At 33.0% G+C, this 13,427-nt stretch overlaps 1 protein-coding gene across 4 annotated transcripts in view; it reads left to right on the forward strand.

Moving 5' to 3' along the window:
- The first annotated feature begins 2,347 nt into the window (after nucleotides 1-2,347).
- Nucleotides 2,348-13,427, forward strand: part of LOC144967083 (uncharacterized) — a 37,288-nt gene continuing 26,208 nt past the window's right edge. Inside the window, exons 1-6 of one of the 4 annotated variants that reach the window (XM_078903903.1) lie at nucleotides 2,348-2,523; nucleotides 3,274-3,519; nucleotides 5,040-5,134; nucleotides 5,770-5,836; nucleotides 6,600-6,682; nucleotides 12,145-12,190. In XM_078903903.1, coding sequence (XP_078760029.1) covers nucleotides 3,310-3,519; nucleotides 5,040-5,134; nucleotides 5,770-5,836; nucleotides 6,600-6,682; nucleotides 12,145-12,190 — 501 coding nt within the window. In that variant the 5' untranslated portion in view covers nucleotides 2,348-2,523; nucleotides 3,274-3,309. Of the gene's footprint in view, nucleotides 3,038-3,254; nucleotides 3,520-5,039; nucleotides 5,135-5,769; nucleotides 5,837-6,599; nucleotides 6,683-12,144; nucleotides 12,191-13,427 lie in introns of all 4 variants that reach the window. The other 3 variants (XM_078903904.1, XM_078903907.1, XM_078903905.1) reach the window with 3 other exon arrangements.

The following is a 13,427-nucleotide window of genomic DNA, read 5'->3' on the forward strand; positions in this document are numbered from 1 at the left end:
TCTGGCCAAATTTTTAAATTCAAGTTTTTGCAGAGAATGTACGGCAGTTAACGGTTAAACGAGGCGTTGATTCCCTGATCATTAATTTTCATCTCTTTAAGTCTAGAAAGCTGTAAGTAACACACAGTCCTGACGATGGCTGAAAGGTCTGAAACATCGATGTAGACTGACTCCAAGATCGTGGTAAATATTACAATAATAATTCGCTCCATTGTTACATGTCGAGTACTATTCGTACCATTTTTGTATCCAGCACGATTCAATAAATATATATATATATATATATATATATATATATATATATATATATATATATATATATATATATATAAAATTTATATTATAAGAAGAAGAAGAAGAAGAAGAAGAAGAAGAAGAAGAAGAAGAAGAAGAAAAAAAGAAGAAGAAGAAGAAGAAGAAGAAGAGAAGAAGAAGAAGAAAGAAGAAGAAGAAGAAGAAGAAGAAGAAGAAGAAGAAGAAGGAGGAGGAGGAGGAGGAGGAGGAGGAGGAGGAGGAGAGGAGGAGGAGGAGGAGGAGGAGGAGGAGAGGAGAGAAGAAGAAGAAGAAGAAGAAGAAGAAGAAGAAGAAGAAGAAGAAGAAGAAGAAGAAGAAGAAGAACTGGAACAAATAATTCTCGATTAAATGGGCACTATTTCTTTGCGATAATAATGTTTTAGTAGGAGCAAACAATGGTCTGTATTTTGTTGTTGTTTTTGTAAGCTGTATTGATACAGCTAAAATGACGTGTAGTGATTTGAAGGTCTGAATACCCAAATTGTTATAGGCTAATCGTTGTGATGAAAATACTTTCAAACTAATGCAATAACTTGTCCAATTCAAAAATGTTACTTCAAGCCCATAATTGTATTCGGTTATCAGACCTGCTAATTTATGCACCCAGGCTAAAACGAACTAGAAGAATAAATCTGTGATTTTTTTAAAACTCAAAAGCGTGAAAATCACCAAACAAACGTATACTCGTGTTCCATGGTTACTTTTATAAAGCAAAGAAAACACTTATTAATATTAATAATCTGAAATCATTGGTCAGACTTATGGAATTCTACGACAAATAAAGACATTGACTTTTAATGGACCATGGGCAAGCCTGGCCATGGTCCATTTCGTCCGTAAGCTCGTTCTGCCTGTATACCTACAGCTTCTCGCTTCGCGCCGACCGACACTTACTTTGACGTACCTAGATACTATACATATATTATAATAATAAATAATAATAATAATTAATAATAATATAATAATATAATAATAATAATAATATAATAATAATAATAATAATAATAATAATAATAATAATATAATATAATAATAATAATAATATAATAATAATAATAATAAATAATAATAATAATAATAATAATAATAATAATAATAATAATAATAATAATAATAATAATATAATTATAATAATAATAAATAATATAATAATAAATAATAATAATAATAATAATAATAATAATAATAATAATAATAATAATAATAATATAATAATAATCATAATAATAATAATAATAATAATAATAATAATAATAATAATAATAATAATAATAATAATAATATAATAATAATAATAATAATAATAATAATAATAATAATAATAATAATAATAATAATAATAATAATAATAATAATAATAATAATAATAATAATAATAATAATAATAATAATAATAATATAATGATGATGATGATGATGAAAATAATAATAATAATAATAATATATAATAATAATAATATAATGATAATAAAGATAATAATAATAATAATAATAATAATAATAATAATAATAATAATAATAATAATAATATAATAATAATAATAATAATAATAATGATAATCATGATAATAATAATAATAATAATAATAATAATAATAATAAATAATAATAATAATAATAATAATAATAATGATAATCATGATAATAATAATAATAATAATAATAATAATAATAATAATAATAATAATAATAATAATAATAATAATAATAATAATAATAATAATAATAATAATAATAATAATAAAGTTAAAAAAATTGCTTCGGCCTCACGAACAACCTACGTGCAAGTTGCATGTCTGACAACCGATCACAATTATGGGCTTAGTTTAACAATGGACAACATTTTGCATTGATTTGAGAGGATTTCCATAACAACAATGAGCCCATAACATTAATTTGGGTTATCAGACCCACACAAAAAAGTGAACGTTGCGACCAACGGTATAACCAGGGTTCAAGGAATTTACAATTCGTTTAATTCTATGCCAGGGTTATGGATCCTGGCGACGTGACAATTTTGGGAGGCGTGGTTTGACCCGGAAGTTCAAAATTTGTTGACATAAAAAATGTAAAAAGTATCACAGAATAACACAATCACAACAGCCTCAAGAATCACAGTCGCTGTCAGCGTTGTCAACCTTATTTTAACCATGTCACTCTCATGAGATAGATTATTGCTATCCTGTCTTTCAAAGCAAAGTTGACAATCAAAGTGTGTCGATTTTTGAAGTAACGTCCTTTTAAAATGTTTTTAAAAATATTCAATCTTTCTCCTAATCGAATAATGACTCGTTTCAGTTTCAGTCTCTGCATTGGCATTCATTTCAATTTCATTGTCTGTAATTGTAATGTCGATTATTTGTCACGGTCCAGTTAAGGCTGTCGGAGAAGTTAGAATATTGACATTGTCATTGATGTGTTTGGTTGTTGTTGTTTTATTTGTATTTGTTTGGGGGGGGGGGGGTGGCTCTGTTTTTCTTGTATATCTAAAAACTACCGGGAGCAAGGAGGGCCAGACTAAATCTAAAGGTTAAAGGTACTGTTCTGTAAACAAGTTCTCAACTGATGACTGATTAAGATTTATTTCATTGTGATATATGTTGAAAAGTGACGTTTTTTAAATACATAAACAAGGCCATTTAGAATTGAGGAACAATCTTTCATTTTATAATCGGTTAACCTGATGCAATGTAGTCAAGTTGAAAAGACTGAGATAACCCAGCTGCAAAGTTATTAAATTGGGGTTAAGTATATTGGGTTGTTTTTTTCTTTTCTTTTTTTTTTAAGGAAAAAAAAACAATATGAGAACAGCAGGGGTCTGCTACACGGGTTTGTGGATCTTGGTGTTATTTTTTATTGACCCACCCACCAAAGTTTTATTCTCAAACCTATCTGGGGTTTAAATAAGTGTGGAAAATTGATTTTATAATAATAATGAAATTTAATCTGGGTCATGATAGTAATTTGTTTATCCTGCAGATGGAATTCTAATCGATATATACATCTCAACCAACAATGTTTGGAGAATATGCACACATCGCGTCATTCCTGTCTCCCCGAGATGGCTATGGGAACAGCCTCTATGGTGTTGATGCTATGCCTGAATATCTAAGGCCATTGTATCAACCAATTCATCCTTGGGGTGCAGGAAGGGACACTAATGGACAAACTGAGGACTTCATTATGATTGCAGAGTTTTCAGAGTTGGATGGCCCGAAACCTTTGGTAAAGCAAATTGATCTTTCGTTGCCAATAGACAATTCATATCTGAATATAAAGATTCATAACAGTTGTTTTTTAAATTGTTATTATTATTGTTATTATTATTATTATTATTATTATTATTATTATTATTATTATTATTATTATTATTATTATTAAAATTATGATTACTAAATATATTCTAATTACTATTAATATTATTATGAGCAAACCCCAATTATGATATATATTAGACTTCAATCGTTTAAATTCAATCGTTTGCCCATTGAATTTAGCTGGAGAAGATGGAAAGACAATGTCATTCAATCTTAATGTTCAGATTATAGGGTCATAAATCGTCTATGATATAATGGCTTGTTCACAAAATAAGTGATTTGATCCGGAAACAAGAATTTCCGGATTATGGTTTACAAATAAAGAAGAAATAAATCAGTCGCAAGGTGACCTGTCCGGATAATGGAGCTGCGACTTCCAGATTAGAGAGACCTGAGTGTGTTGCATTTTATATAATTTAAAGACCTACATGTCTCAAGTGAAAAATAAAATAAATTTTGGGCCTTTTTCAATTCTTTATCAACAAATAAATTTTGCTAAAAAATCCAAACCAGTGTGTTCAGCAAGCAATGTTGGTGTTTAATGCTAACGATTTTAATCTTCAAAAGTTAATGGTTTTTAGATGTAAGAGGTCTAAGATATTTTTAAATGACGATAAAGTAATTTTGTTCAAAACTGTTTTATAATGCGGGATACCACACTTATCCTTGAAAGTGACAATTTTAACTTTCACCTGACATCATATCTTACCGACTTCACATGGAGGGAAGTAATAGCAATGCGACTACAACTTTAATGAAACCCTAGTTACATCATCATTGTTATTGTTCTCATGCTGGAAATACAATAGTTGCAGGCAGATAATGAGTTTCACCATTAAAGGATTAACTCAATCAACACTAGCCCTCTAACTCCCTACTCTTCCAAGAGATTTTCTGGTATTTTCAAACTTGAAAAAAAATATACTCATCTACTCAATCTTTAAAATTAAAAAAAAAACAGACATGTACTACTAGCCCTCTAACTCCGTACTGTCCACTCCTCCAAGAGATTATTTGATACTTTCCAAACTTGATAAAAAAATTTATATATATACATACTCAGTTATTCAATCTAAAAGAAAATAGTCGTGTACATAGTATTTATTCAACTGTAAATGTCATGTAAACATTAAAAACAGTAGTTTTGATAAGTATGATACTATGTATTATATAATTTGTCTCAGAAAAATATAAATAATGATGGGATAAAAGTAGCGCAGTCAAATACCGTGATAGTTAGTATTAGAGTTGAGTGAATTAAAGTTATAATTCAACTCCTAAGTATTGTTCATAAATGGAACAAACTTGGATAAAGCTTGTACCCTCTGAGAGAAACAACAAGAAAAACCCTTGTTATTTATATTACTATTTCAAACATCTATTGTGTGATAAAAAGCACATTATTATCTGCTGGCTTTATTTATTTAGATGACGATCCCAAAGGAAGGTGCTGGCCTTGGCTTTGACCAGGATGCATTTGCTGTTCGTATTCTGGCTGTCGATCATCAGACATCTTCTTCACAGTAAGGATAATATTAAAGTTCATAATGTTACATCTTTATACAGGCTCGTGACAGCATTCCTTTCATTCGGTATGTTCATCTCAATATTGTAACTCAGAATTTTTCTTTTTGAAAAGGAATTTGATGTGATTTAGTATTGACCTTATAAACATCATTTAACAGCCTTTAATGACTTCAGACCAATTTGACTCCCAAAACAGCATCGAAATATAATGACCAAATTTGTCCCACCAGTGTCACCTTATCTGTATTCTACTGTAACATTTTATAAACACGAATGCCTGATGTCCGGTTTTTCCAGATTTTTCTGGGGTTATATTTCACACCTCACCAGCTTTTCCTGTCTCCAAGAAGAAGATCACTGAAGGTCCTTCTTCTCAAGACGGAAATAAATATTAATGGAATTTATGCAACAAAGGCCCTCAAACACTTGCAAAGAAAAGTAGAAAGGAGAGTTAAGAGAAATATTTTTGTTTGCCCTATTTACAAGGTTTGTTTTAGGTGAAACGTGATGTTTCCACTGATTTTCAAAGGGGGGGTGGGGGGGGGGGGTCTCCGAAAATCATTTGGCATTCCCCTATAAAGTGTTCTTTCCTGAAATTAAAATGTTTTCTTTTTCTCTCACTGTAATCCAGAGGCTTCAGCATTTCAGAGGATGCCCAGGTTGTCATGTCGGATGTTGATGCTGGAGTATTTGCATTTGTAAGTTGTTGTCTGTTGCTTTGGTTTTTTTTTAATATTTCAAAGGGAATGCGTATTTATTCAACTTTCTTTTTTGTCCAATTTTCCTGTATTGAATAATTAAAAACTACACGATAGTAAAAAAATTTCAAACTCCCTTTCCTTTATAATCCCTCTTAACTCATTCAACCCTAACACCGACTATATCCGTGGTTTACCCAGGTTACTTTTACCCCAATGCCTATTGATTATTACATTTTTCTGAGACAAATTATAGGCGTATTAATGGTAGTTGAATAAAACTATCTATGTACATGCTCATTTTAAAGACATTTTGAAAAGTATTAAAAATCTCTAGGATTGAGTGAGTTAATAAAGTCAAAAAGGGAGAGAATCACCTGCTTGATTTGCTCTCCTTATAGCTGGAGTTAAAGGTTTTCAAATTTAAGCTTTACCAATGATAATATAATCATTTTGATGACCATCCATTCATTTATTATATATCAGTATCAGTACTTGTAAACTTACTTACTTAATCCTCTTCGGGCCTTGAGGCACATAGGGCATCCTCCACCAGACATCTCCATTTTTTGCGATCGGCTGCTTTTACGGTGGCTGTATTCCAGGACAGGCCTGCTTCCTTTAATTCTTTCTCCATGGTCCTTAGCCAGGTTTCTTTGGGTCTTCCCCGCTTTCTCTTCCCATCTGCTGTCCAGTACAAGGCTGTCTTGGGAAGTGACCCTTTTTCCATGCTATGATAATAGCGACAAGTGTTTATTTTCAGGTGCATCATTTGGTCTTGTTTGATAACACAGCAAGAGGTTTTGTCAGACCCCACTGCATTGCGTACATAACTATGGACCAGAGGTAGTCATGTTATTTACATCTGTAACATTCCATTTGTTTGTGTTTGAGTAATATCATATTGCCATTTTAATCTTATTGTTGGAGAAACTTTTATGAAAAGGTTTGTCAAGATGTCAAAATGTGTGGTTATTTACATTTTCCAGAAGATGCCCGTCTCCAGATGCCAAATGTGACCCTCCGCCTCGAAGCGGTATTAAGTCGGGATTTGGAAAACGAAGAAAACCGGTTTTAAAGTGGAAATGGTCAAAATTATCAAATTTCAGTTTTTGGTTGTTTCAGAAACGACAATCATTTTTCTACATGAAAACATAATAATTCAACATAAATATTGACGATAAGTTATATAAATTTCAAGTTTAAAAATGCAACTATCAGTGACACATTCAAAACGAGAGTTGACTTTCTCTCAGAGAGCCACCCTTTCCAAGGCTTAATAATACCGAGTCTTTTTCTCCGCCAATAAGATGTAAGATATCACAGCAAAGGGCGTGTCTTTATCTATCTCAGAGAAAGCATGACTGTTTCCACAATTTCATGGTTCAACCAATAATGAACTTTAAAAACTGTAAACAAGTCTAGGTTTTTCCCTGACAACCTTACAAATGAATGATTCTGATTGGTTAACGCTCTCCACATGCGCTGTCGCCCATAATGCTCGGGGGATGCTTCATGACGTCAGCATGCGTGTGTTACATATTATGTGTGTGTGCATTTTGATACACACCACGTGCTATCACTTCTTTGTCTCGCTGCATTGGTTTTAATGATCGAGGTGAGGATCCTCCTTTGTCCCTCTTTTTTATTCATGAAATTATAGGACATGCTAAGACTTAATAGGACAACAGTTGCCTAATCTTACACTTACAGAGATTGTTGTAGGATAAACATTTAATTTTAAGTACAAAAGCAGAATAATAGACAGAGCCTTCAACAATTAATGAACTGTAACTAAAAAATGAAATGGATAGATAAACAGACAGAGAGACAAAACTATTAATGGATAAATAGATATGTAGATAGATAGATAGATAGAAAGATAGATAAATAGATAGATAGATAGCTTGATAGATAAGTAGGTAGATAGATAGATAAATAGATAGATAGATAGATATATATATATATTATATATTAATATATATATATATATATAGATAGATAGATGAAGAGGAGAGAGAGACAAACAGAGAGAGAGAGAGATGTCCGTTTGGTCGTGCATTCTTTGTATACTGAAAGAAGTGGGGGGGGGGGGGGGGGGAGGAGGGGAGTCTTTTTAGACAATCAACAATGTGGGTAAACGCTAAGGAAAATTTGAGAGATTCAATAACATGTTTTCATGTAAGTCACTACACAATAAGCCCCACCCCTCCTCCTCAAGCTGTCATCTGACTCAAAATGGAAACAATGCAATGAATAATTTGACCAGCCCATTCCTCTAATTGCAATCTCATTGGTCAATATGATTCCAGTTGATTGACTATGACTTACTTTGAAACAAAATGCTTTCTTAAACTATCTCTACAAGTCTTTGCTCCGCCTCCATCCCTTTCTTCATGTCAACCTCACTCTCTCCGTCTCTCTTTTGTTTCTTTCACACATACAAATACACACACACACAAACACACACACACACACACACACACACACACACTTATACAGGTTTCAATCTTTACGCTATTTCTCTCCCGTCCTCTACACAAGCAGTCTCTCTCCCCTCCCCCTCTCGCTCCTCTTTCTCTTCTCTCTCTCTCTCTCTCTCTCTCTCTCTCTCTCTCTCTCTCTCTCTTTCTTTCTCTCTCTCTCTCTTTCTTTCTTCTCTCTCCCTCACGTGTGTGTGTTGTGTGTGTGTGTGTGTGTGTGCGTGCGTGCGTGTGCGTATTTTACTCTCTCATTCTTTCTCTTCCTCTCTTATCCTCTTTCTTGATAATTCTTTCCCTGCCCACCCAACTTCACGTAGTTTCAAAACTGGACTTTGAAATTATAAACCATTCTTCAACTTTTGGCATTTTGAAATCGTATTTTCTCTATTAAATAAGACAAAAATTTAACATTAATAATTCTTATTTCATTGATTCTTTATTTAGATATCAAAAATTCTTGAAAAAGTGAGCAATGTCATAAAATTGTCGGTATTTTTTTGTTTTTTGTTTTGTTTTATTTATTTTAAGAACATCTTACATAATAATGAATAACTACAAAAGTAATAATTGGATTGTTTCAAAAATTTGTAGGTACATTATTAAATGTATAATCTAAGCTCATGCCAAATTTCACTATTATCGTCAAATTTTCGATGCCTGTACCTAAGGAGTTATCTTTGCCCATTGATTTGACTGTGCGTGAAAACGGTGCCTCACTTCAAAGTCGATTTTCTCAAAACTTGGTTTATACACTCTCCCTACTTCAAACGGTCATATCTCGGCAATGAACAATCAGAATTTTATAAATTTGGTATCAAATTTTAAAGCATAAAATAAGCTATGATTGGGTACCAAAAACCCAAAATTGAAAAATCCGACTTAATACCGTTTCGAGGCGGAGGGTCACAAATGCTCTTTTCTGATTTCCTTTAGTCACTATGATTTTCAATTCTAACCTATTATAATGGGATTCACACTACTTTTTTCCCTCAATTTACTTGTAGTGCGATTGTAGAGGGACAATAGTTAATGGCTCATAGAAATAGCGCTGTTCAATCCACAATGTTACATTGAAATGATTATATTTTCTTAATGTCAAAGCAACAGTAATTATGTAACAATGTTTAATCTTACAGGGATGCCACTTTTCCGGTTTTAGCCGGAAATCCGTTTTTTTTTTTACCACCAGCCGGTTTTAATCCGGAACCTCCGGTTTTTGTCCGTCCGTCGTCACTATTCCAAAAAAAAAAAAAAAAAAATTTTTTAAAGAAGAAGAAAAAAATCGAGATTTGAGCCGGAACTTTTTCGCCGGGTGAATAATTTGGGCTGTCACCGCCGGTCGAATATTTGGGCACCTAAATGGTAGTTTATCTATGCCCATCCCCATCACAATTCCTCCTTTTTAAAAAAAGATTTTTTGATAAATAAACAGTGATTTTGAGAATATCTCATAAATTTTCCGCTGAATTTGCCGTGTCAAACATTTCCCTCAAAACCACAAAATCACCATTATGTCTTATGTCATATTTTGACACCAGTGCAATAGTCTCGCGAAATTTAGTGACGGTCCCGTTTTTATGACGTCGGGCCAGACTGAATGGCACCAGATGTCACAATTGACACAGACGACCAGTGGTGTTCTTTGATTATCTGGTTGATGGTTGAAGGGGAAGGGGAGGACAAATATCTCTCTTCTCTCTCTCTCTCTCTCTCTCTCTCTCTCCTCTTCTCTCTCTCTCTCTCTCCTCTCTCTTTCTCTCTCTCTCTCTCTCTCTCTCCTCTCTCTCTCTCTCTCTCTCTCTCTCTCTCTCTCTCTCTCTCTCTCTCTCTCTCTCTCTCTCTCTCTCTTCTCTCTCTTCTCTCTCTCTCTCTCTCTCTCTCTCTCTCTCTCTCTCTCTCTCTCCTCTCTCTCTCTCTCGCTCTCTCTCTCTCTCTTCTCTCTCTCTCTCTCTCTCTCTCTCTCTCTCGCTCTCTCTCTCTCTCTCTCTCTCTCTCTCTCTCTCTCTCTCTCTCTCTCTCTCTCCTCTCTCTCTCTCTCTCTCTCTCGCTCTCTCTCTCTTCTCTCTCTCTCTCTCTCTCTCTCTCTCTCTCTCTCTCTCTCGCAACCATCCTTTACAAAAGTAAATTTATGTTTAATGATAAGAATGGATTTATACTAGTAATAGTAATATATTACATAATACCAATACAAAACTATGTTCCTGTTATTTTTACACTTTGCTTGCGTTTGACCGATAGACGGAGACACTTTCCTCCTTTTTGACAAATTGCTATTATTATCACTGAAAAAAAAAAACACTCACCAAAACCACTACATCATCTCTACCACCACTACTATTACAACCACCACCACATCATCATCCCTACCAACACTACTACTACAAATAACACCACATCATCCCTACCAGACCACCACTACTACTACAACTACCAGCACATCGTCATTCCTACCACAACTATTACAACCACCACCACACAATTATCTCTAAAAGACCACCACTACTACTACAACCACCATCACATCATCATCCCTACCACCACTACTACTACAACCACCATCACATCATCATCTCTAAGACCACTACTACTACTACTACCACTACTACTACTACTACTACTACTACTACTACTACTACTACTACTACTACTACTACTACTACTACTACTACTACTAGTACTACTACTACTACTACTACTACTACCTTATCACCACCACATCATCATCCCTACCACCACTCCTACTACAACCACCACCATACCATCATCCCTAGCACCACTACTGCTACTACAAATAACACCACATCATCCCTACCACCACTACTACTACAACTACCACTACATCATCATTCCTACCACAGCTACTACAACCACCACCATACAATCATCCATACAACCAGTACTACTATAATCACTACCACATCATCCCTACCACCACTACTACTACAACCACCACCATCATCATCCCTACTACAACCCCCAAATGTAATTACACTTTCAACTTTTGAAATTCTCCGAGTCGTGTCAGAAATTGCTGCGAGACAAATTTTGGATCGAATCTCAGTGAATTTGAGTGAAGTTTAAATTTATAGGTTATGGTTGCATGGGTGGGTCATGATCTTCACAATGAGAACTTTTCTCCTTTTATGTGAATGTGACCAGTCATTCTCACCCCTGATAGTTAGCTATATAATTTGTCTATTTTTGTTTTTAGCACCTTATTTTATCAATTTGAAAACTGTTAACTCTCCTTTCTTTTGTGTGTTATTTGCTCTCAATTGCAATAATAAGTACTGAAACAATATTCCATATTTGATATTTTTCAAATCCCTACAAAGCCCTTGACGTTGATTTGTATCTTGTCCGCCCAGGTTTTCAGGCTTTTTTTAATTTGCCTGGTGGCATCCCTGATCTTAGATCTAGTTGCAGGATCTAGGTTATATAAGACGTCATTGAAAATTGCTAAGCATCTTGTCAGAAGAATAGCAAGCATGTGTTATTTTCGTTCATACTGGGATAAACTAATGAACATATTTGCATAGTTATAAAGTTTAGATAGAATTTTGAACTTTTAAAAATAGACTCGCACATCTGAGCCCAAACTGTAGTAACTTTATATCCTACTGTATCCGCTATTTATTTATTTATTTATTTATTTATTATTTTTCAAATTTATTTATTTATTTTTTATTCACTTACTTAGTTAATTGATTTTGTCATTTATTTTTTATTATTTACCTTATTTGGGGTAGTGCATTTGGAATTTGCTAATATTTTTTTTTCCACGGATGTTGATATTATCTGAATGTTTATTTCTTCTCTAACTAGGAAATTGATGACATTTTACGAAGAAATGTCGGCCAAGTTTAAAAAAGTAAGTATCATCAAACCAGAACTCGACTATTGCACTAATTACAAATCATGATTATGTTATGGAGTAAAGTCAATTTAATTTTAAATCTATTCTACGATTGAAATATTTTGTTCTGGCCCAAAAATGTGGCATCATTGAATGTAGTAAGTTATAAACAATCAAAATCAACATCTATCTTAAATGTCAATTATCATAAGCTTTTTCTTGTTTTCTTTCTTTCTTTTGTACTTTGTCAGAATACAATATATTCCATCTATCTACCTCTATCTGCACAATGGTCATCGCATTTTTATTAGTGTAATCTTCCTGAAAACACTGGAGTTATCCCAATTAACATTTTCCAAAGAGGCACTGTGGGTAGTTTACATTTTATTATGTATTCAAAGACTGATTTAGATTCTCATTTAATGTCTTTTCTTTTTCAGTGTCTCTTACATGTTTGATATGATTTCTTTGTATTATGGTCTCCATTTTCATCTTCTCTAATCATAATATTTGTCGTTTTGTTACTTTTGATCTGAGTAGTTTTATCTCTGCTGCTCTCAATCTCTGCATGTTTTCCAAACTACAATTAAAAAGCTATTATTTTTAGATCACCAAGACCTCCTAGAATAGCTTACACAGAAAGATATTAATTGTTAGGACATGTGGAAATGGAATTAAGTGTTGTTGAATTTTTCAAATGATGTGACAAGTGCAACCATAAGACACAATATACTATAACAAAATACTTCTATTTTATTCTTTGCCAACTTGACTACAAGACTTTATTGACTCATTTAGGCACCTCTAGTTTTTGATGCGACAAGATTTTGTCAAAACCAAGTTTTGTCTTTTATTTGTTACAAATAAAAACAAAAAAACATTACCACTTTTCAAGTAGATTAACAACTCTATGTCTTCACTGTAGGGGGTTATTGTTAATTAAACTGTTCCAGGCAGACTGACTTAAATTTCACTGACCAGCTATGCACCCAATTCTGAACAAAAGTAGCAAATCCATATTTTACTTTAAAAGTTTGCCATGCTGGTTGAATATTTGGTTTAGGGGCTGAATTGATCTTAATGGTATGCATACAAATTGAACAAAGAATAATGACAATTTTTTAATATTAAATTATTTGAAACAGATAACTCACCATTTTGAAATTAAAGAATTAAGTCACATTGCACTGTGAATAGTGTTGCCACAATATTTTTGAAACCAAAGTTCTGCAGTAAATTTAGCCGGTAGGAT

Source organism: Berghia stephanieae, chromosome 3, assembly GCF_034508935.2.
Source record: "Berghia stephanieae isolate SIO BIC M18660-M18661 chromosome 3, UCSD_Bste_1.3, whole genome shotgun sequence".
In the NCBI taxonomy this organism is placed as follows: Eukaryota; Metazoa; Mollusca; class Gastropoda; order Nudibranchia; family Aeolidiidae; genus Berghia; species Berghia stephanieae.